General features: G+C 33.0%; 2 protein-coding genes across 2 annotated transcripts; one reads left to right on the forward strand and one right to left on the reverse strand.

Annotated features, from left to right (window-relative positions):
* Positions 1-3: 3 nt before the first annotated feature.
* Positions 4-11,270, reverse strand: LOC134277499 (small subunit processome component 20 homolog; the record flags this gene model as incomplete). The annotated part of the gene is made up of 20 exons (XM_062759833.1): positions 11,164-11,270; positions 10,185-10,265; positions 9,883-9,949; positions 9,625-9,686; positions 7,813-7,883; positions 7,505-7,699; positions 7,307-7,391; positions 7,111-7,170; positions 6,585-6,662; positions 5,884-6,042; positions 5,513-5,668; positions 5,050-5,184; positions 4,773-4,850; positions 4,352-4,533; positions 3,846-3,962; positions 1,500-1,597; positions 1,209-1,317; positions 597-747; positions 382-450; positions 4-153 (listed from the first exon to the last, which is right to left on the reverse strand). Coding segments are annotated over exons 1-20 (2,136 nt in total), but the record flags the coding sequence as incomplete, so codon positions are not given.
* A 222-nt stretch (positions 11,271-11,492) lies between these two features.
* Positions 11,493-18,812, forward strand: LOC134277516 (uncharacterized). The gene is made up of 8 exons (XM_062759849.1): positions 11,493-11,553; positions 12,906-13,026; positions 13,437-13,602; positions 14,061-14,281; positions 14,635-14,745; positions 15,830-15,959; positions 16,309-16,414; positions 16,683-18,812. Exons 2-8 carry the CDS (start codon positions 12,908-12,910, stop codon positions 16,820-16,822), a joined length of 993 nt encoding a protein of 330 aa, XP_062615833.1. The 5' UTR covers positions 11,493-11,553; positions 12,906-12,907; the 3' UTR covers positions 16,823-18,812.
* Positions 18,813-25,784: the final 6,972 nt, after the last annotated feature.

The following is a 25,784-nucleotide window of genomic DNA, read 5'->3' on the forward strand; positions in this document are numbered from 1 at the left end:
AACCAGAGTAAAAGGCCCCACAGGGATGGACTTTTGGACAATGTCAAACTGCAGTCTCTGTAAAAACATCAGCTTACGTCGCGAGTCTTGGACACTCAGGGGAACTAACTCTGCCTCAAGACAAATCCTGAATACATCTAGCTGTTCTGTGGCCTGTCAACATATTTATGTATTCACAAACATAAACATCATTATCAAAATAAATTTGTCATGTTTTCTCTCATTTCAAATAATTTTTTTCTTGAGAATTCCCATGAAAACTAAAACTCATTTAATATACTAAGGTATATAATGCAATTTAACAGTTGAATTTTAATACTTTGTGTCTCAATAAGTACATTGTATTATAACTCAATAAACTATGTCTACCATTCTGCATACCTCGTCATCTCCCTGTGATGGTAGTCTAAATGAGAACTGTGACAGAATTCTCAGGGTCAGCATTCTAACCTGTCAAAAAATATAACATGTATTGAAAAATTCTTTTAAACATAGTGACAAATATCATTTGCATTTAAATAATTATGGGGGGTATCTTAAAAAAGCTCTTTTCCACTCTCTTCATTCATTTAAATAACCAATCTCGCAAATCAAACCTTTGAGAAAGGGGAGGAAAGATTCTTTTCAAGAACTGGGTAAACTTGTAACAAAGTCTCCTCAGATGTGATACTGGTGCTGTCATCTAGTGAGGCTTGTGTGAAGTATAGGTCAAATAACTCTAGGACTGTCACATGATCAGGAAATTGCCTGTAAACAAAGACAGAATTGTCAATAGTTAACTAAAATATTCTTCAGCTTTTTTTTTTTACAAAGGGGGGGGGGGGTACAGATTCTGTATTTTACTCTTCATAAAGGTAAATACAGTGGACCCTCATTTATCCGGACGCTTTGGTTCCCAGTCAATTTGTCCGGATAAGTGAAGCATCCGGATATCTGAATCACCAGTTAAACAAGACAAAATAACATTTAAAAATTTTGTTCCGATGAAAAATCGTCCGGATACTGAAGCATCCGGATATCTGGCGTCCGGATATCTGAAGGTCCACTGTAGAAATAAAAGTTTGATTTTTTTAAACACAAAAATCAGATATTGATTTGGTAAAATGCATGAGATACTCAAGGCATTAACATTTAAGCTGATTTCAATACTTCATAATAAAAACATGCTCAAGCTTATTTAAGCAATCATTCTTCTTTCTTTTTTTTACCTCATAAGAGAAAGGACATCTGTCAATGAAATGCAGCTAAACATTTCTCCATCATCTTGTATATAAAGCAAAGCCAGAATGCAGTGGTACATGATGTTTAAAACTTCATCTTCATGAAAAAGAAAAAAAAATTGGAAATAATTTTTTTACATCAACTCTGTATATTCTTAATTTCTACTTATTGTCCTAAATTTCATTTCATATCAAGTAAGTGGTTTACTTCTTCTTTTGACATGAATTTAGAAATATAAATTGGAGTTTAATCAGAAATACACAAAATACTGAAATCACCTGTTGGAATCTGAGCGTCATCTGATAAGATGTTCTTCAAACAGTTTTTGAATAATGCTGTTACTCTCTTGATGGTCTCTTCCTTGTCAAGTATGGGTCTGAAAAATGGAAAACAATGGTGCATGTTTAAGATGTCTGATACTTTACTAAGATCATGCCTACTGTAAATCACTTTTTATTTGCGAGAACTTAATTTTCACCCAATTATGCATGGTGAGACAGTGTGCTTGTGAAAATACAAATCTTGTATATACATATATACAGTATAATTTGTCCAATCCGGCTACCGCCGGTTCCATAAAATTTGGCCGGATTAAACAGAATCCGGAGTGCAGGAAAAATGCAGGAAAATATCAATTTCGAAAATTTTCGTTGTTTATTTACAAGTACATCATATACATATCATAAATAAAATTAAATGATGAAATCAATTACTATTTTGGAGTCTAAAAATTATAAAATAGTCTCACATGATTGACTATATTTTTTCTTATTTGTTCACGAAGTTTGAAAGTCGGGTGAAATGTTTCCTCAATCAAAATATATAGGCACGCACAATATAGGCCTACTAAGTATCAAGCGGACCGGGTTTCGCTTGTCAAAGACCTCATTCAATGTATTGACAGTAATGCACAATTATTTACGATTTCCTAATTATTGTCATCTCCCTCGGGAGATGACACATTAAGATTGTATGCCGGAAGTGAAGTCCTAGTGTAAGCCTCCATTAATCTTTTAGGAGTCCTCGATGTTTTACAGAGTTCCAAGTAGCCTGTAAACTGGGTTTCTTTTAGAAGAACTAGCTTAGGAGTGTGTGATCTACTTTCGGTTTAGGCCTATTTGAAAGTCAAGGAAAATTTAGAAAAGAAGTACGATGCTTATAATATCTATAGTTTCGGTGTGTCGTATATATATATTGATCCTCAATACTATGCCTTATTAAATGGGTAAGCCACACAAGGAGAATTGACAATGACGTGATTTCTATATATAGATTTGTTGACGGGAAGGGAAAACTGGTTCTCGCACAAAAGAACAAGCTTACAATTAGATTCTGCAAAAAAGAAATGAAGAGTGGTCAACGCTAATTTTATGTTAATTTTTTAGTCTGTAATTGGATTTATTAAATTAATTCCTGTCAAACTTTAATGATTAGCTGCTTTTAAATGAATGATAATTATTGTTGATAATTCCGTATTGTGTTAAGAAAATATAGTTCAAGGAAAGTATGTGAATTTAAGTAAATTGTAAACACCCAGAACCACAAAGACCGCTAGAATGAAATTTCACCAAAAATCGCCTTGGGTGCTCTCACAGACGTCCATGCTTTCCATATATATACTGCGGTCAAAAGAAACTGCGTACTTTACTGTGGAGTTTGCTGAATAAGTCATTTGGGAACTTCAGGTGTAATAATCCATATATTCATTGCATTAAAATATCTCCCTTTCTGTTTTATTTCTTTGACATTATTGATACCAAAGAGATGACATTTCAGGCTTTCTGGAAAGCCAAACTTGTTATATTGAACTTTTAATTTTATGTAAAAATTTACGTCTTCCCCGACAGTGTCATGGCGCCATTTTGAATGCGTTCGATTTTCGATCCCGATTTATATTTTGATTTGTAAATCGCGTTCATATATTTTTGAGTTTATGTTATAATGTGGTAAAAGGAGTTAAAACAAAGTTAATTTTTTTTAATTGTAATTTAATCATATAATATATTTTTCAAGTGGACTGTGTCACCGCCGCATTTCACCGAGTTCGTCTAATGGCAGTAATAATCATGCTAATGTAAACACAGATTATCACATTCCCCACGAAAGGTGTTAATTGCTTTGAAATAACTCAGGTGTGGCCGGATTAGAGGGAATAATTACCGTTAATTATGAGCAGTAGGGACCAGTATGGCCGTTCGGAATACAGAATAGACAGTATCCGGACTACACAGAATTTTTTAAAATGAATTTGTTAAAGAAGTGCATGGGACTAAAATTTACGGACGGAATGGACAAAAGTCCGGAGTACTCAGAGTCCGGATTAGACAAATTTTACTGTATCAGTAATCCTTCAGACTACATGTATATAGAGTAGTAACCACAATTCATGAAAATTTTGTCTAGCTTATAAAGAGTTAATGTCTACCCAACAAAAATAAGGTTTTGCATAAATTAAGTGACCTACATTATCTAATTTTGAATAGAAATTTGGCAATTTTACAGACCAAAAAATGACAATGAAGTTTCCAAATAACATTACTGTAAATAAAAGATGAAAAAAAACACATGTGATGTTTATCGTAAGGGAAGTCTTTTTACATAAAGAATTGAATCTATCAATTTACCTGACATGGGGCAGTAGTTTTAATGCAGACCAGACTTCAGGTAAATATGTACCACTCAGTGCATTATCGTTGGAGTTGTTCGTCAACACAGTCAAGATGTGATAAGGAAGTCCTGTCCTGCAACAGAGCATAAACATTGTGTAAACATTCCTAACAATCTGACAAAAACTTTAACTATATTTTATTTTCAAAGAAATTTATTGATACTAATTATAAGAGTAATGGAAGTTATTTAATCATTTTTTTTCTAATAAAAAGATATAACTGTAGATTCCTTATTTTTCGCGAGAACTTTTTATCGCGAATGGGCTCTTCAATGGAAAATCACGAGAACAATAATTTGCGAATGGCCGGTTGATCAATAAATAGATTTCAGCACCATAACAATAAAGGCGAGTTATTTTATTTCGCGTGTGGTGCTTTCCGCAAAATTACAAAATAATTAATTCCATGCGTATATATAGGAATCTACAGTATAATTTTATTCGCTGACATAAATTATTTACTTTCCAGTGACCCCAAAGTCTAGCATGTAAGCCTGCAGTTGATCCAGCTGACTGCCATCAGAAGGGGGTGGGGCTTTGTGATGAATGACGTCTGTCAGAAGATGTATTGTCTGTTTCTGTGAGGAGGCGTCATTTCCACACATCACTTGATGAAAGTATGGTAGCAGGGAGGGCAAAACATCCTGATAAAATAACAATCCATTTATCTTCGCTTATTTTTTAATATACATGTATATAAATTGTTGAACTTTTTTGAAAGGGGAGGATTTCTGTGAAACCATTTTGCATAGCACAGAACAGTTAAATGATATTAATTAAAATGTAAAACATATCCATGCTTGTTTAAAAGTACTGTAATGATAATCTCATTTTCAATAGGTCCTAACAGAATTGAGTTCTTGAAAAAAAAAATTCAAAATACCTTCTCAAATAATGGGAGATCAAGGACAGCCCTAGTGAAAGAATACACATGGCTCTCAGAGTATTTTGTCTTGTACACCTGCAAAACAATTTTTTTTTAATGTAGTTCAAGACACCAAGCTTGTAAAATTACAATAACCAATATATCTTACCTCTACAGTATTTTACAGAGCTAAAATGAATCATTGTTAGGCAACCATTTGTAGAAATTTTCCACTACAAGAAACTTATCATGTTCAGATATTACTCTTTCAACACAGTTTTCCCCTTTGACTTACACTGGAGACTAGTTTGACCGTGCTTTCTACAGGTAAGACTGCAGTACAGGTAACAATAAGACTAGTGACCACCTCCAGCAGCTGTCCCCCAGCATCCTCTGGTAAGGTTTCCCCCCTCAGTAACGTCAGCAGGCACTGAAAGTTAATTTATAAGAGAATGATTTGAGTTATCTCTCTTGAGTAAGGTCACTCAACAAAAGTTTTTTGTTAGAAATTGCTTAATTTAAATTAAATTATCTCCCCTCAGTAAGGTCAAAACTCAACAACTCAACAACTCAACTTAAAATGCTTTGTGGTAGCTATAAATGAAATGTACAAGACTTTGAATTAGTGTGAATCTCTCCAAAATGCACAAACATGAAGATGTTGCCATCAAAACAACACACAATATTTCTCTATATATAAATTACATGCTTGAAAAAATTACTTCTAGACAATTTATATTTTGAATGAGTTATAATACCTGTGCCACACTGTCTGGTTCTGCTACAATCTTTCCTTTCCTGTGGTTTATCCATAAATTCATCAAACGCAAAAGTCGCAGCAGATGAGTGGAGATCTTGGGTTTGTTTTTCTTAGCAGCTTTTGTTAAATTCTGATAAACACTGTCAACTGAGGACTGAAAAAGTAAGAATACACATGTTACTTTGCATATAATCAAACAAAAAGAACCAATGCAAAGTGTAATCAACATAATTTATCAAACTTAACAAAAACAAAATGAGTGCAGCATCCTTCTGTTCAATGTCGTCTGCTGATCAAAGGGAGATAACTCAAAGAATTTACTTGACTTCCGGTAAGGGTTGTCTCTCTTTCAACATCTTAGAAACTTACAATTAATATTTTCCAGATATCAGAACAATTTTTCTTGTCAGTGTGTTTTGCCATTGACACAAACATTTCAGTGACTGCACTTTCCACAAGGTCCCAGGGTAACTGTTCATATCTACCATCCTGACATTCACCAAGCTTACTAAGCACAATGGGAAATGTCTGTAAAAAAGAATGTGGTAAACATTGAAAACATACCAAAATTTCATTTTATAACAAAATAAATAAATTCATAAATTCTTTTAAGAAAAAGGTTTAATTTATATGCCTTTTATCAAGTAATTGTTTCAAAAAGTTTTACAGAGATAAAAATTTCATATTTATTTAAAAAAATACAGATTGAAATCTATAATTATAAGTATCAATTTAGACTAAAGGAAACAAATAAATTTAGGCTATAAAAAAATATTATCTTGGTTCTCAGGCCCTCCCTCATCTCTTTTAAGAGTGCCTCATTGACCCTTTTTATTGCTAAATCACCTCCCTCATCATTTTCTTAGGTTTTGTACAATGTAAAAAGCTGCCTCATCAGTTTTGGGGGCAATAAAAAGTGAAAAAAAAATGCCTCCCTCCCTCATCATATTTCTTGAAAAAAGACCTGAGAACCAAGGAATTAATTTTACATGGCCTTATGAAATTTTAATAAAAAAAGATCAAATTTAAGATGACATTCATCAAAAGGTAACAAACACAGATCAACAAACCTTTTGTGTACAGCTGTGGAACTGCTTCTGAACACCTTTAACCATCTCAAATAACAGGCGACCCACTCCTTCAGCTGTCTGTTAAAAAAAAAATGAAATTAAGGCCAAAAAAAACTAATTTCTTGGTTCTCAGGCCCTCCCTCATCTCTTCCAAGGGCACCTCATTGACCCTTTTTATTGCTAAATCAATAAAATAAAAACAACAAATCACCTCCCTCATCATTTTTTGAGGTTTTGTACAATGTAAAAAGCTGCCTCATCATGTTTTGGGGGCAATAAAAATTAAATAAAAAAAAAAAAATGCCTCCCTCCCTCATCATATTTCTTGAAAAAAGGCCCGAGAACCAAGGAATTAATTTTGCATGGCCTAAGCTTTCTCTTTTTTACTCTGAGAACTTTTCTAGACTTTATAAATTACACTCTGTTATATTTTCAAACAATTTTTTAATTAATTTAGACTTGAATGTGGAATTTATAGTTGGAGCAAGCATTGTGATCCACATTACATTTCCAAATTCAATCTTACCTCAGGAGCCTCCACTAAAGTAAGGAACAAGAAATCAAACAACTCTCCATGGTTTTTCACCTATAAATAGATTAAAAGTCAATTATTTTACATTTTCATACAAGTTCTTATTAACAGTATTTTAAAAATATGTTTCATTATTTCCTGAATTTTTATCATCTTTTAATTAATTGGTTTCTTAACACTTTTAAAATACCTTTCTCATCAAAAAAGCAAAACTCTCTGCAGCAAAGTTCACAATATATTCTCTGTTGTTCTTTCTTAAAAGTGTAGAAAAATACCTGGAAAGTCAAAACAACAAATACTGAATAAACATCATACCATGCCATTTCTAAAATTTAAAACATTCAAAGCCAAATCTTACCCCCACCCACACACCCCTCCCCCTACTTACTGGTACACATCCTGAATGTCTCTAACTAAGTAACGCCAGAGGAACTTGAAGATGTAAGATAAGGCTGAGAAAATGCTTTCCAGAATTTCTTGGTTCTGGCCATTTTTGCCGAGGAGACCAACCAGCAAGTCAAAAAAATCATGGAAATAGCAGTAGAAGTCTGTCTGAAGATCCCGGGCCAGCTGCACCAGTAAACTAAGAGAAACCAATAATTTTTTTCTTTTTTTGTGGAAGAAAATGAGTTTTATGTGTTATCCAATGTTTCAAAATTTTTTCATGCATGAAATTAGACAAATTTCAAAATTTACTTCAGAAGTGGTCCGATTGCCAAGCTTTCAGGAATTTCCAAGTGTTTCTTCAAAGCTGCAATGATTTCTTCCTGTAAATTACAAAACGGAGGGAAAAATATAATTTATATGCACTATACCTATTGCAGAGTATGAAAGATCAAAAATAAGGAAATAGTGTTACCGTATTTCGGGGAGTACAATACGCACTTTTTTCATAAAATAAATTTCTGTGAGAAAGGGATGCATATTTTACATCACAATGGGATTTTGACAAGTTTTTCTTTCAGGTGAAACACGGCTATCATACGTACATACCGTAGTATAACTTAGAGACATATGCAATTTCTATTGTTAATTGCCATATTTTAAACTTCGAAAAGTTATTGTTGGAAGGTATGCTTCTTAAAAATGTCACTTTCATAATATTTTGATACCAAAATAACATGAAAAAGTAAGTTAAAAGTAATTTGAGCTGCATGTTGATTGTCTCCGAGGAGGCCGCCATTACCGATGTTATTTTTAGAAGTTCACTCATGGCTATGTCACGTGCTTCCGTAATGATAGTGCACATGCACCTTATCTGCCAGACAAAAGTAATAAATCATTTTTTAATGAAATACAATAAAATAAATATTAATTTTAGGTTTAAAATAACTCAATGATAATCTGCAACAATATTAACACCCCTCCATACGTCCCAATGAAAGGAAGCCAATGTTGTGACACACGTGCGCTGGTCAAATGATAATTACCTATCAACACCCCTCGGGGCAATTAATTATTTACCGACTCCAAAGCAATCTAGCAATGTTTTTACAGTTAGAGCACTGGTTGTTTACTGCCATGTTAATTGCTTTGATTATTTTCTTGTTAAAAATTGGGGGTCGGTTTATGACCATTCGTATGTGTGAGCATGTGTTGATTACGGCACTTTAAACAATTAAACACTTGTTAAATGTAATTTTACCTTATCTTATACTTATCGGCCTCTTGTTTAAATAATTGAGAGTTGAGAAATGAAATATAAATTATGCTAAAACTTTTAATAAAAGTGGTATCATTTAGAAAATAAGATATCCGCGAAGATTCAGAAGAGGAAAATCGTAGTCTTCTTAAAGAAATAAATACTTTGATGTTTCAATTTCGTTTCCTGTTAAAATATTGTACGATAATTTAAAGCATGATTATCTAGAACCAAAATTAAACATGACAACTGATAAAACTTTTGACAATATCTCTTGCTTTGTTGAAATAAAATTATTTCATCTAAGAATATGGCGATGCATAATTTCAAAATCACCGTAACTATTCTTTAAAAAAATCTGTTAATACTTTTACGCAACATTATCTTGTGCTTTGTTGAAATTAATAAATGAATAAATAATTTTCTCCAGATTGCCGCGATATGGAATGTCAGGATTAAGAGAAAGTTATAAAGTGTGTATTTTAAAAAAAGTGTGTTCAGTAAATTTTTGACACTTAATCCTCGCGCCGATTTTCGTAACAAATTACCGCGATTTTCAAAGTTCAGAACATCGCTTGGTAAATTTTTCGGTTGCCTATAATACATCCGAACTGTGTTTTTTTCCTCAGTTTCAGACTCAAAAAGGGGGTTGCGTATTTTACATCAATGCGTATTATACTCGGCCAAATACGGTAAATTATAAACTTTATAAATGTTCTAAAAATGTGTTCACTTAGTGCATTCAATTTTCATAACATTAAAAATATTCATAAATAGTATATGCAGAGGGAAGTATTAAATAAGGTTTTTACTTCTACATCTTGATATTTAACTTACACTGTAACTGTTACATATAGAGTTTATACCTTGTGATGTACTAGTTGTGCAAATGTCTGCACTTGGTCACTTATCTCCTTTCTAAAGTTTGCTACAACATACAGAAATGTATATAAATAAATCACTGGTTTTTATTAATATAAGTTAGACACTGCATGATGGAAAAAATGCCTGAAGCTTCAATATGCAGAAATACATGTATACAGAAATAAATCACAAGTTTTTTATTCATAAAAAGACATGTATTATAATAGGATATAACAGAATGGAAAAGATGAAATGCATACCAAAATGCTCTGTGCAGTTCAACTCTGACCATTTTTGTAATGCTTCACAGAAATAAGTGGATGTTTCCTGAAGTGAAAAAAAAAAACTCTTAACAAAGAATTAATAAACATCACTCTGATTAAGATTATTCATATATATTTATACTCTTAAGAATATCAGACTTAATATGTAAATGAGGTTGTTCCAAGTGTTTTCTACCAAACCAAACAAAATTTTTTAAAAAGAAATAATAGCCTAGTTGATTTTTTTTTAAGAAAAGTTAAAAGCTATGGCTATATGACATCTAATACATAAAACTTACATCTGGAGTGTCGTCGTGATGCCTTATCTTGTGGATGACATCAATGTTTACACTGGCTATTCGTTCAGTAAATGTCTGAAACTAAAGTGAAAAATAAATAAAATATCAGTTATTAATCTTTTATATGAAAAACTTTAAAATATATATATAATTTCAGGAATACGTGAAAACTGCAAGAGAACGGGCACAAGAAATTGTCCTAGTTGACTGGCCAATAAAATGGGAAAAGGAAAAGATTCAAGTCTCACTCATGTACAATAATAGCAAGCACAGCAAGTGCACGAAGTGACGCTCGTAACTGCGAGCTCTAACGACAATGCCTCGACGAAAAGAAAAGTTGGACTACTGCACAGTTATATGTACCCACAATGCATCGTTTCATAGAGCTACCTTCTTGTTAGAAAAACAAAAGTTCATCAAAATATAAAAACTTGTCTTGATTTAATGGCTATATTGCAGATAAATAGTAAATAGAAGTTTTTCAATAAAGTCAGCACTGTTCAGGCTGCCGCTTTGTTCTGGTAATATACAACTTTACAGTCTAGTCGCACCAAATGTCACCTGCTGTTTGACGAACCCAATCCAAATCAAAAATGAATAAGCATCTGTGTTTGCCCCAACGGTCGCACCAACCATCAACATGTTCATAAGGACTAACATAATTGCATAACTGTCCAAGACACAAATTTACAAAAAAAGGATTAGAAATATTAAAGGAATTTGTCCTCGAACGAAATCATCTAATCCCTCTGCATTCACAAGTCTGCCCCTAAGGCCTTTGGTAAAAATTTCAGGTCTGGTGGCCTTAAATTTTAGACAAGCTCAATTTTGATCTCAGTCTCACTTATCCACTATTGAATTGATTCCTTTGGTAAAACTGAGAAAGTGGTCTGGTCTACAGTAGGTCTACACGTTCGGTGTAAAAATATTGCTACTTCGTACTTAAAATTGACACTATCCTATAAAAAATAGTAAGTACCCTGAACGTATTCTCTGCTTTCGATTTTCCCATCTTTATTTCTTCACTTGTGATGAATAACACAACGATCGGTGTGAAATCACGTTGATTCTTCTCTGGAAGCTGCCATTTTCTTTGAACAGCGCCCTCTGGTTTGCCTCCGATCCCGATTTCAAATACATGTGTTTTCACTTAATTTTTTCTTTGTTGTGTCTCTCTGTCTCTCTAAGTTAAATATCAAATATTGTTATTGAAATATCCTTTTATTCTTTTAAAAATATATATCATTTTGTTTTTTTATGTATATAAAAAATAAATAAGATCGGGTACGACATTTAGAAATTCTCACAGCGCCATCTGGAAAGGCGAAAAGAGGAGAGTTTTAGTTGTGAAACTGAAAGATTCTACAGGGTAAGCTCTATTTTGAACAAATTAACATTGTGTTGGACAAAGTATGAATTATTTTACGACACGTAACGTATTGAAATGAATCTTGGTTGTTTAACAAACAGGAATTCGTAATGACCACTCACCATCTTAGATCTATCAATGATAGTATCACAAACAAACAAGCATAAAATGTACAACAGTACAAATATTGCGGTCAGGCTAATTTCAGCGAGATGTCTTAGGGACTAACCATTTTGTCTGATGTCCCTACGGTATATCAGCTAAGTGTCACACTAAACTGACTTGGGCTTACTTTTCTTGCCACGACTTCGACCGCTTGTTTCAATCAATGCAGGCTTTTTCTTTTGGACATCCTTCATACTATTGCTCATTCTTATAGGAAGTAGTAGTAGAACAAAGTATTCGAAGCAAACTATTGCTCGAACTCTTCAGCATCAGAGGTTTAAAAGAATGGGATATTTCTATGAAGAATTTTTTGAAGACATTTAAAGACATTTTGTTGAATTTAAACCTTATAAAGGTAAGAAAAAAAGTTTTATAGTAACAGAGACTTAAAAGGATGTCCAAAGGAAAAAGTTGAATTGGGCAGCAAATTCATTTCAGTCCGTATTGATTGAAACAAGCAGTCAAAGTCGGACAAGAAAACCCTAGTCAATATGATGAGTGTGTGTGACACTGGGCTGAGTTGTTCTGGAGACACCAGAACAAAATTTTTAGTCTCTATGATATCTTGCTTAGAATACAGTCAGACACCAAGGGTTCGATCCACATAGCTCAGTTGGTAAAGCACCTGACTAGGAAATATAAGGAACTCAGGGCTCGAATCCCATCTGGTCCATTTTTTCTCTCCCTACATTTGATGCCATTTAATGCTCTGTGATTGACATGTTTAAGAGCCAGGATTGGTGACTTTTGGGCTGAAGACCTTTTTTGGAGGTAGGAATGTTGTAGTCATGTGGCTTCAGTCACTGGTAGCCATATTTACATGTACCTCAATAGAGCACCTGACGAGAATATTTAAGGGGCCCGGCCTGGGTTCCAATTCTGGTCTGGTTTATAGCATTTTTCCCCTCTCCAGTTACACAATTATTTAAATAACAGACAAGTATGATTAATATCTGTGATCATGCAGACAGGGTTGTATCATTTAATCAGGTTTTTCAATTTTAATCTCTTTTCTAAGATCATTTCTTATGTATATGAAGAAGGGTATTTTTAGTTGTTGCTTTTTATCTAATTTTATTCATACTGAGTCACTGACATCAATAAAATATTGTCTAAGTAAAATAGTGATATTGTAATGTTATACAATTTTATATACCCTATTGAAATTTCATGTATTCCTTTCACAGTCATGGCCAGCAACAAGGATATACTATTGTCAGAGCTTGAGCAGGTGAAACAGAAAGCTCCCCACATAGAGGGCGTGACCTTAGAGGCCTGTCTTCCAGAGATAGTCAGAGTTCACATCTAGTAAGTACATGTGTACTGTATACTGTAAATTCCTAGTTATATGCGTGGAATTAATTATCGCGTAATTTCGCTTGAAGTACCACATGCTAAATAAAATTATTCACCTTTATTTTTATGCTGCTGAAATCTATGTAAAATCTCCTGATCAAACGTCCATTCACAAATTATTTTTCTCACAGTGTGACTTTGAAGAGCCCATTTGCGATAAAAAGTACTCACGAAAAATTAGAAATCTACCGTAACCAGCTTTTGAATTAGCTTAAATTTACATTTAAACTTTTTTCAGTAAAAATATGGTTTCTTGAAGTCAATTTACCTGGATTAATGGAGTAATTTGTATATTGCTACATAGAGTGTTGCAATTTCATGGAAGATTTTGTTATGGTTAAATATTTTCTGTGATTAAATAGTGTGGATGACATGAGACAGATGACAGCAGTGATGCAGTTCCTGGAAACCTACCCCACAGAACCTATAGTGGTGGAACTAAAGAGCAAGACTCTGACCGAAAAACTACTGGACGGGGTCGTCAAGATCTGTGATGCTGAGGCGCGCAAATATATAGGTCAAAAACAGGTCAGAGGCACACAGATATATGTAGGTCAAAAATAGGTTAGAGGAGCACAAAGATATAGGTCAAAAACAGGTTAGAGGCACATAAATATGTAGGTCAAAAACAGGTTAGATGCACATAGATATATAGGTTAAAAACAGGTTAGAAGCAGGCAAATATAGCTCAAAAACTGGTTAGAGGCAGGCAAATATATAGATCAAAACAGGTTAGATGCACACAGATATATAGGTTATGACAGATTAGCGGAGGTTTAATACCGTGCAAGTGTGAAATATATTAGTATGTTAAAGATTCTAAGATAAAATGGACAACGGATAAAAAAAATTCGTCTAACCTCTTAAATCGCACCATTGCTTTATTGTTTCATTATTAAACAAGTTATGCTGGAACATGTAATACATTCATTGTCATATATAATTGGGTATCTAACAATATTTTAATTTTGCAATTCTTTTACCAGATTATCCTGATGATAAACTTTTTAAAGCAGTTCTTAATAGACAATCCTTTGTGTATCGTTAATGATGAGGTGGGGAAAGTGAAGAAAGAACTGCTATCGGATGAAGACAGATGTAAACTGATGCAGTCTACTTCACAGATAGTGTTAAAGATTAAGGAAGAGGAGTACTATATGAGCTATAAAATCTCAGTCCCCCCTGACTATCCTGCCAAACAAGTCCAGTAAGTGGGTTTAGTGCTGAAAAGAGTTATTCCCCTTAAATTGTCAAAAAACATTCTTTTTTATATTTGATATTTGGAATTTTTTTTCAATGTATTGAATATTTATTAATACCTTTTCTAATAATTATCAAGAGGGAAATGTTTCATTTTGTGATATATTATTTTATGTATGTGAAGTTTTGAAAAGAAGTGCCAGGGACAGATGAATTTCCTTTGTTAGAAGCATGATTTGCTATATCCATCAAGTTTACAATATATTATAAATTCAAGGGAATGAAAATCACTTCGATGTAAGTGTCAATTTGTTATAAGTGTGTTATCTATAACTGTGTTTTATTGTATTGTACTTTCAGAATAGAAATGTCTGAGAACAACTTTCCTGATATACTTAAGACTAACTTTGTTGGACAGGCAGTAGAAATAGCCAGACAGTGTGTACAACCTCCCCTAAAGAAGAAACCAAAGTAAGAACAATGTTTGCAATGCCTATTTTAATTAGGAATCATTTTTAATAGAAGGTGAATATTAATTTATCTTCATATATAATGGCCACAGGCACTTGTTTCTGTAATAAATTTTTGACCCATAGTATAATAATAACACAAGGTATCTAACTCTGATTTACACCGAGTACCCCTTTCCCTTGAAAGCGCTGTTTTTACACTTTATAGGAAATGTACGGGTAAACTGTTTATACCTATGTCTTCTACGATAATTTATATACACAATCATATCTGACATGCTTGTCTTTATTTTCTTTTATCTCCGTAATCAGCTTCAAAACTCTGCTCGCAGAGTGAAAAGTGAAACTCAACCATAGAATAGTATGTTCTAGTCTCAGGCAAAGAATTAGACCTCAAATTTGATTGGCATAAATCTGTTCCTAAAATTACAACGGAAAAACATCGTAGTGTTTTTATGGAAAATAAGACACTATGAAGTTTTATTTATTCAATGCAATATTTAAAATCTGGAATTGAATTTTTAAACCCATGCATTCTTTAATTTTTCTCTTTGCCCGAGATTAGCACATACCGTTTTATGGTTTAGTTTGACTTTTCCACTCGGCAAGTAGAGTTTTGACGCTGTTTACAGAGATTAAAGAAAACAGAGACAAGCAAGTCATATATGGTTGTGTAGATAAATTATTGTAGATGACGTAGGTATAAAAAGTTTTCCACTGCCTTTTCTCTGAAAGTGTAAATGAGCACAATGCTAAGGGAGGGGGTACTCCGTGTAATTTGGAGTTAGATACCTTGTGTTATTATTATACTGTGGGTCAAATTTATTCCCAAAACAAGTGCCTGTGATAATGACAGGTTTTCATTCTATTTCAAAAGTGAAAATATAAGTTTAGGTAATGTTTAGGGAAAGGATTGTTTTTAATATATGCATATTTTTAAAATAATTACTTGCTTAATAAGACAAATGATCTGTCCTAGTTAATTATCATAAATTATCTGAAATTTTGTTGCATGCACTCTTTCGAGTTGCTGCTATTTCTAATGAATTTCTTGTCAATGAATGCTTTATTTTATTTTCATTAAGAGACCCTCCCTTTGAACCTAAACCCTCACTGTATCCTGTTTGTGAACATCTGATACAACAGTGTGTCAAAAGATACGCAAAAGAAAACTGTCCATTGTGTAATGATAGAATTCTGCCTCGAAATCCAGAGGTAAGGACTCTTGAATTTTGAAAACTCAAATTTTTTTCCCAATTGTGTTTCCTTCCCAAATTGTGATTGGGTGTGTTTACTTCTTTGCTTCAGTGTTTAAGCACAGGTTGGCCAGTCTTGACATTAATGAGTACATGTATACCTATTATTCAATGTCATTTGTTAAATTAAATTTAAAGAAGGAGCAATCTCCTCTGAGAGTATGAGATTTCCTGAACATTTTCTCAAAAAGGAATACTTGAGTAGAAGGAAAAAAAATACATGTAGTTAGTATGTTAAGAGAGAGAGTTGTCTTCTTTTGATTCAGATGTATTGAGTAGAATTAAATTGATTTTTTTCCCACTTTCAGGAATTAGGAAGATTAGACAAAAAGAAGAGGATAGAAAGAGTGTATTGTGGACATTTATTTCATTATTTCTGTTTATATAAATTCATGAAGACACCTCCTTTTGCAGGTAGGTTTAATATGGTTATTTAGAACTTCAGTTGCTTAAAGGATGCAGTGAAAGATTTATCAAATGGAAGGAATTCAAAATACATATTAAATCAGTAAAAAAAATAAATAAAACTCAGAAATCAATTAAACTGTATCTTTGAAAAAAGCGTGCATGTTTTGATGTTAACAGCAGAGAGCTGATAAGTGTTTGGGTATTTGTGAAAACTGAAAATTCTTTTTAATTTTTCAACATGAGTTTGTCATGAAATACTTTACTTTCTTTTAAGCTGGAAAATTTTGTCCATCCTGTGGTAAACAGATTTTCCATGAGAAGTTCAAAGTTTCAGCGGAACTGGCTGAGGCACGTTGGGCACACAAGCAAGCAAGGCAGCGGGAATTAGCAGAAGTAGTGGACTTCTTAGAATGAAATTTATAGACTTTAGGCAATATTTAAAGAATTAATTGTGATATTTTTTTTAATTAGGTCAATGTGTACATTTAAATGGTTTATATGTATAGTGAGCTTGTATTTAAAATGCAAGTTTAGTATATTTTAAGTAATGCATTTATAGTTTTCAAAGCAGTGAAAGTGGTTATTGAATGGTTCTTTTTCATGATTCCTTTAAAATATTTTTGCTACTAGAAAGAAATGAGAAATTATTTTGTCTGTTATACATAAAAAAAGGATCTGGCTTCATATTTCTGGATATACTTTCTAAATATTATATTAAAACTTTATTTTTTTTTTCAAAAAAAAAAACATAAAACCTATAAATTTTAGAAAGAAGGTTTAAAAATAATACTCAAGCATTCTTCATGATTTCTCAATATATATTTTTTTTGTCATGAAGCTTATTTACATGTATACATTTGATACATGTATAAGTTACAAACATTTTCGAGTAGAATAGGAACTATTAATACATTTTTGTCATATGACTTGTACATTAACACTATTTGCTCAATCTACTGGTGCATAAATAATAAAGATAACCAAAACTAAAAGGTAAATTTTGACAGCTTTGTACTCATATGTCATATTTGGGGTGTTCTATCAGTGTCATTGTGTGATATTGTGCTCATCAGTTAAAAGTCTCATACATGAACATACATGTAGTTGACTGATAATTCAACACTGGAAAGCAAGGGAACCTTGTTACATTTTCAAATTTTTTTTGTGAAAAAAGCAATTCTAAAAACTGTTATGGAATGGTTTGGGGATTCATGTTTTCTTATTTCAATAGTATTGGGTTTTTTTCTCCCGTAAAGGTTCCTTTGTAATACATGTATATTAGTGTTCATGCTTTAACAAAGAACCACCACTATAGAAAAAGATTTTTTTTTTCAATGTCTCAGATGAATATGGCACAGTCACACAAGGAATGAATTTGTATACAGTAAAGAAGTTATTTTAGATAAACATGTATCACTTATTTTTCCTCACCTTACCTTAAAACCATACAAGACCCCAAAGACAATTTAAGAAAATTAAATGAATTGGAAATTAGAAATCAAATTATAGTACTGTTGATTGTTGCTGTTTATAATTTATTGTCATAGTTTAGAGCTGTTTAGAACAGATTGTCAATTGGTCCTGGTATTACAATTTTGAAATTACAATGAACATGTACAGGGTTTCAGAATCTCAGTCTTGGTTTACTGATATGCCTATAATGTTATTTATAAAGTAAGTTAAATAATTATAATGATTACATGGTTAAAATGGATTCAACTAGGATATCCTTTTGTCAGTATCCTATGACATTATAAGATGTTGAAAATACATGTCCCAAGATAATGAAATTTCCATCTAGTTTAATTTAAATTTAGATGAATCTCAATCATGTCGTCAGTATTTGTAATAATTAGTCTCTAAAATGATTATTTGCTGTGTATATCTTGTAATTTCATGAAGGAAAGTGTTTTACAAAAGTCACAAGATGTATTGAGATTTGTCGTCGATCATGTTTCACTTGCTTTTAGATTTTAGTGTTTTTAGCTCTAAAGAGTAAAAATTGTGGTTTATGTGTTACATGTAATGGCGAGAGAGAGAAGAGAGAGAGGTTATATTGAATAACAAGAATTGATCTGTTCTGACAGTAATTGTACAAGTGGAATGGACCTATGTTTCATTACATGATTTATTTATATATTTGTATGTGAAATATGCTCTGTTTGATATGATATTCAAATCTCAAGATATCATTCAATATTATTTCAACTATGTTACTGTTTTGAACAAGGTAGTAATTATTTGTACTTTTTTGTGGTACGAATATACAGCATTATCTTCTAATATTGTTGTTATCATTATAAAAAAAAAATTACCATCATGTTAAAATAAGTTTTGTTAAGGGTACAGTGTTTAACTACATCTAAGTAATTCTAACAGGAAAATAAAGCAGTATTTCTTTGTAGTTGCATTTATGTGCTTGAGTGCTTAAAAGTTGGTCCATGAAAATAACAGAGATAGGGGCAGGAAAACCAATATTTTATTTAAAAATTTACGTTATGTCACTTTTAGTGTGTGGGAGCTTGAGGTGTGCTTTAACCCCCCCCCCCCCCTTTCTGCCAACATTTTATTTTGGGTAAAGTTTTTTTTTTTTTAAATCTGTACCTCTTTAATTAAACCATACTGGAATGTAGCTCCACTGGTTTGTACTTACATGTATAACAAATGAGGAATGAAATTTACTTTAGGATTTGAAACTATGGCAACACCAGTAAACAGTAATTATTTATTCATGATAGCTTATGAAGCCAGTCTTTGATATCTAAAAATATCTAAAACCTTTAAACATGATGGATTTTGGTGTAGCCTTATTGTGTAGCATGTTCTATTGATATCAGAACAAAATTGCAAGAAATAAGATTTTGAACTTTTTAAAGAGAAATATTAGAAAATGCTTCATACAGTCATTTAAGAAAAAAAGAACTAAACCTCTTTTTTATGAAAATAAAAACGCCCGGCCCTAACTGGAAATCCTGGATTCACCCGGGTTTAAATATTTTAAATTAGGTTATGAGGTGTCTTCATTCGCCCCAATGATGAAATTTGAACGTTCATGTATAAAATGACTATATACTGTATTTAGTTTGTATTGGCATCAAGGCTAAGAAAGATCTATTGACAATGGCTTTAAGTGTTATCTTAGGCGTCGAAAGCAAATTGAAAAAAAAGGGCGGGGGGGGGGTAAACTTCCAAAAAGGGTAAGCCGCAATTTTCAATGCAATGTATTATGTATATCTTTGTTTTAAAAAAGGAGGGGGGTATAACCCCCCAACCCCCAGGTTCCGATGCCTAAAGTAAATATGTAAATGCTATTTCCAATTGTTAAGAGTTAATATTCAATATATCAAATTAATCTAGATGTGAGTTGCAGAATGTGCAATCCAAAGAAGTTAGAAAAGGAAAATATTGCGTTAACAATTATTTCAAAAAGAATACAGAGAGCTGCTCATATTGCAGTAGAGGCAGCTGTTAATGGCGCCAAATAATTGACAATTTGATCCCCTTCTCCTGGCTATTAATACAGTCTGTTTTATTTCTAGGGTTTACTGCAGGAAACTACACGGAAATTGACAGATATGCTAGAAAGCTCAAAGGAGGGAATATGAGAAGTCATTTTATTGTTGAAATAAAAGTCATAAATCGTGTCCATAAGATTGAATTTCATTTCCCAGCTCCCCAGAATTAGCTGCAGAAATTGGATTTTAATTTCACTGAAAATGTCGGTGTCACGTGGTTGGTGAACTGAAATGTTCTCCCCTTCGAATAAATTTTCATAGTAAATACTTGTCAGTAAGTACATGTAGGTCTGTGACGGTACATACTGTCGTTTTATGTGTACCTACTCACACTGCAGATATTGTCGTCATATCAGTGACGTGAATTAGCATTGTTTTTGAAGTGGGGATGGGGAGCCAGTGAAAAAATTCAGAGTCAACTTACCTGGAAAAAAATTATCAAACAAAAGAAAATTGTCCATACTCGATAATCCTATTTCGTTGTGTGTGTGTGTGTGGGGGGGGGGGGGGGCTTTACTGCAACAGGACTTTGAATGAACATTTTCAAAAGTAAAAAGTTGTGTCTGGGAAAAAAATGGGGTCCCTCTCCCCCGATGCTACGTGTCTGCATGGCTTTGCCGCTGTAACATCAAAACTGGACATAATTGGTACCCATGGGAATTCCGACATATTTCTGGAAGACCTGGCCTGGGTGCCATAAAACTTAGACAAGCCCTTCGTTTGATCTCATTCTCACTTTTATCAAAGAAATATATAGTGGAAAAGTGAAACTGAGATCAAAAGTGAGCTCATCTAAGTTTTATGGCCCCAGGCCTGGTCTCGAAAAGCTCAAAGCTGCATATATATAGATATTGTCTATCAGAAACTCAAGCATCTTTTACATTTCTACTTCAAATTATTTGTATGTACAATTACATGTTCTGTTCTTACGGTGAAATAGGAAGGACCATTTAACGTTTTTCCCATCATTTTTACGGGAACCGTGTCTTTATATCTCCATTAACTGAGACATATATCCTTAGTTTTTACCCCCGATTACTAAGATTCTTTGTTATTCAATTCCTTAACTGTCACCATATAGATATAAAGAGGGGATCCAATTTCTGTGAAGAATTTCGCGGGCTTTGAACACTGTCAAACGGGTATTTGAGTTCTTCATTAAACACAGTTGAAGTACAGATCTTGTTTCGTTTCAAACAATCCGGAAATTTCGATAAAAGAAAATTTAACAACATTAGACGCGCTTGAGAATCTGCTCTTTAGAATGATTAAGCATTAATTTTCTTCTTGACGAACGATTTTTAATATTCAACAAATATTTATGGTGACTGAATAAAGATGATATTCCAGCAAAAATAACCTTCATTTATAATTTCTACATCGAAAAAGTATATTTATTCAAAATAAGTTACATAATTTCCTCTGTAAAAGTTCTTACACATATGATAAAAAAACTAATGGTAATAAAAAAGAGAACAAAGAATAAATATGTTTACTGACGATATAAGGGGTAATTTTGTGAACGATTGCTAGAATTTGTAGTCCTACTGGCCAGAGACCAGAAGAGCTTATACAATATACAGTAGTAAGGTGGCCGTCCGTCTGTCTAGCTGTCCCTCTGTTTCTCCGTCTGCCTGTCTACCTGTCTGTAATCATTTTTTCCCCAAAATACTACCCCTCCAACAGTTTTGGTCTGATTTCAATCTAACTTGGCACACAAGTAGACTACACTTAAATACACATGATGTAGATCTAGTGCATCGGAATTTGATTATAAATTATTATGTTGTTGCCATGATTACTCAAAATGAAGTTTCTTTAAAATTCCTTTAAAACGCTACCCCTCCTACAGTTTTGCTCTGATTTCAATATAACTTGGCACATAAGTAGACTACACTAAGATACATAATTCTGTGCATCGGTTTTTGATTTCGATGAATGGTGTTGCCATGGTTACTAAAAATAGAAATTTCTTTGAAATTCTTTCAAAATGCTACTCCTCCTACAGTTTTGCTCTGATTTCAATATAACTTGGCACATAAGTAGACAACACTAAGATAAAGAATTTAGTGCATCGGGTTTTAATGAAAGGTGTTTTTTTTTATTTGAATGAACCGTGTTGTCATGGTTATTCAAAATAGAAATTTCGTACATATTCCTTTTAAATGCTACTTCTCCTACAGTTTTGGCCTGATTTCAGTATAACTTGACACAGAAGTAGACTACACTTAGATACATAAATAAGTATATTGGTTTTTGATTTCGATGAACGGTGTTGCCATGCTTACTAAAAATTGGAAATTTCTTAGAAATTTCTTTTAAATGCTACTCCTCCTACACTTTTGGTTTGATTTCAATATATCTTTGCACACAAGTAGACAACACTAAGGCATATAATTTGTTGCATAGGTTTTTGATATCAATGACCAGTGTTTCCATGGTTACTAAAAATAGAAATTTTTCTTTAAAACAATAAAACGACATTTCTCCTATACTGTTTTTGGTCTGATTTTCATGTAAGTTCGCACAAAAGTAGACTACATTAAGATACTATATTAGTGCATTGGTTTTTGAAACGATTAACAGTGTTACCATGGTTACTGAAAGTATTTCTAATACTTTTAAACCACTCCTGCTCCTACATGCAGTTTTAGTTTTATTTCAGTATAAAATGGCACATGAGTATAGACTAAACAAAGGTACATAATTCTATTTATTGCTGCCTGTTGCAAAGTTTCGAACCCAAGTGCTACTTTTCTTTTGTTAAACGTACAGACCAGTAGAGCTACAGTCTCATCAGAGACTTCTGGTTATACCCTTGTCTCAGCTAACAGTTAAAGAGCAGACAATCTTTTGCTGTTGAGTCTTAAGTCAATATAAATTGGGATGCTTTCTCCCATTAAAAAGTGAATGCTTTTAAATCTAAATACTTGAATATATTAATATACCTCTTATAATTATGCACAACTCTAATTAATTACATTACATATATTTTTTTTTCATTACTGAGTTCATAGTTGTGCCTAAAGGTATTCATTTTACTTCAATAAAGACAGATTTGTTATTTATTCTCTTTCAAAGTCGACTTCGTTGTCAAGAAAGATAATTCTGTAAATTGAATGGCATGACGGCTGCAGTGCAATCCATATCAAGCGGTCATGAGTTCGATTCCAGATTGAGCAATGGTTTCTTTTTTTAGTAGTTCATGATGATCTTGCTCTTTACGCTGTAGGTCTTATGATATACACTTTTGTCTGATTCTAAGTAATTTCTGTAATGCCTGAAAGAAATTTATCATAGTTAGCCTACAAGAAAATTTCATTGAGTGCACGTGTGGAGTGAATTTCTCCAAATTGAAATTACATGTAATCAATTAATATTTATGTTTCCTTCAAAATTATGTTAATTTACTCAGAGTAATAATTTGAAAAAAAAAAGTTAAATGGATATAATCATATTTGTACTTGAAACAGGCCAGATGATACACACAAATTTTACCGAGGTTTCAAATTACATATCGATGAACAAAAGTCCTGTAATTCGATCCCTAAGTTTATTCACCCAGTACTCATATACAAAGAGAATAATATTTAGAATTGAGACATCTGTCGGGACATTTAATACTCGGACAACAGGAAATATTCCAATAAAAACAAATGATAAACTACGTGGTTATTTGTTAATTATTGTTCAAAAAAATGAAATACACATAAAACGTCGGGATCAAGTTACAAAAGCTAGTAGAATTTGGACGACACCCCTTGTCAATCAGATAAGACGGGGTATTTCACGCGATAAAAAGTGCATTCAAAAGACAAAGAGGGTTTTGTATTGAAAACGAAAAGATGTATAAGGAAGATGACATTTAATATTTTCTAAATAAAGAAAATTCGTTTGGTAACCTGATTCAGAAACCAAACCCAATGCAGAAGACTGCAAAAATAAATATATATTTGTTTTACTGCAAATTAAAGAACATTTGATTAATTTATATTCATGTAATGTTTTTTCAGCAAAATGTTAATATTTCCATTTCTATTTTTTTTCGCTGTGATAACTCTTTGAAAATTAGCAGAGTTAAGATAGATAATATCTAAGATAGATAATTCTACCGGAATGTAAATTAGGCAGGTCGATAGGTCAGGAGCTAAGGAGGCCTAATATGCATGCAAATCTCGTGCGCATCTGTCTCTGAGTATGACGCTAATATGCATGTAAATCTCGTGCGACTGTCTTTGTGTATGACGTCAGCGGGCGAGGACTATTGAAATTGGCATGAGAATCTTCGTGTAATTTAAATCTATGTCTACATTTATTAAGTCTAAATCGACAATTTTATTTCACAATAAAACGGATATATAAGAAATCACTGTCTTGTTATAGTATGCCAGGGACATCAACGATAGGGGAAACATGAAATAATTTACCCGTTATGCAAATTATCACATGTTTCCCACTATCGTTGATGCCCTGGCATACTATACTAACAAGACAGTGATGCCCTAAGAAATCCGTTTACGTAAGAGATTAGTGTGCAAGGTACGATCCATCCGAGGAGCTCCGAGTGCTGCGTGCTCTGCCTTGACAAGATGAGCCAGGGAATCACGCTACTTTGATAGGGAACAACATCACCGTCTTGTACCATTGATAGACATGTGACATCACACATACGGCATGACTATTATCCATGTGAACACTTTAACAGTCCTCGAACTTAAACGTACAATCAGCAGACTGATGGTGTGCAGGAACATGCATGTAGCTATTCTCTTTAGAGAAGTGGACAGGCTTTCGCGTGGATATAGCTATAGGCGAAAGCCTGTCCACACTTCTAAAGAAAATAGCATATAACATACATAGTTAGTCTGGGACATGTTTGACTGAATTGAATTAAATTTTATTCACAGATGAATCCCGTTTTGGGCGATACATGCACATGTTGTATATACTAGTATAGCCCTTCAAACGGTATTGTAGAGTATAAGAGCCTGCGTTTAAAATTTGTTGTACAATGTCATTATTAGGGAATGATCATTGATCAAAATTTAATAACAGACACTGGTAATAGACCCCTTCCCCTCCCCTCTCTTCTATTTTTATGCCCCCGTAGTCGAAGATTCGGGGATGTATAATTTTTGCCCTGTCCGTCCGTCTGTGTGTCTGTCTGTCCGAAAAAAAATTAACCTCGGTCATAATTTTGAAGGAATGGGGCTATGACTTTCATATTTCACAGGTTATTGCTTGTGAAAAGATATTACCTTTGGTTACCAAACATTAGATCTCGTGACCTTGACCTACAGTTTGGCCTTCGATAACCAAATATTTCCGAACTTAAACAATAACCATTACTTTTGAATATTTGGTGCTAGGGCTTTTATACTTCATATTTGTATTCAGTGTGACAAAACTTTTCATTGGGTATAAAAATATTTGACCTTCTGACCTTGACCTTAGAGTCTGGCCCACTTTTAAAAAAATTATCCTTAACCATGGATAGCCATTACTTTAAAAAACATTATTGATGCTAGGTCTTTAATATACTTTACATTTGTATTCACTTCGACAAGACCTATGTAAATGTGTATAAAATATTTGACCTTGACCATAGAGTTTGGCCCATTAAAAAAAAATTTAACCTTGACCATAACTTTTGAGTAGTTGGCGTATGGCTGTCATATTTCACAGGTATATTCCTTTTGTAAAGACCTTTCTTTGGGTACCAGCAAGCTTGACCTTCGACTTTGACGCACTTTTACAAAAAAAAAACAAAAAAAAAAAAAAACAAAAAAACAAAAACAACTCGAAACTTGGCCATAACTTTTGGACAATTGGTGCTAGGACTTTCATTCTTCACATGTATA

The sequence above is a fragment of the Saccostrea cucullata genome, unplaced genomic scaffold, assembly GCF_032062105.1.
Source record: "Saccostrea cucullata isolate Sc308-1 unplaced genomic scaffold, CSIRO_AGI_Scuc_v1 ctg649, whole genome shotgun sequence".
Taxonomy (NCBI): domain Eukaryota; kingdom Metazoa; phylum Mollusca; class Bivalvia; order Ostreida; family Ostreidae; genus Saccostrea; species Saccostrea cuccullata.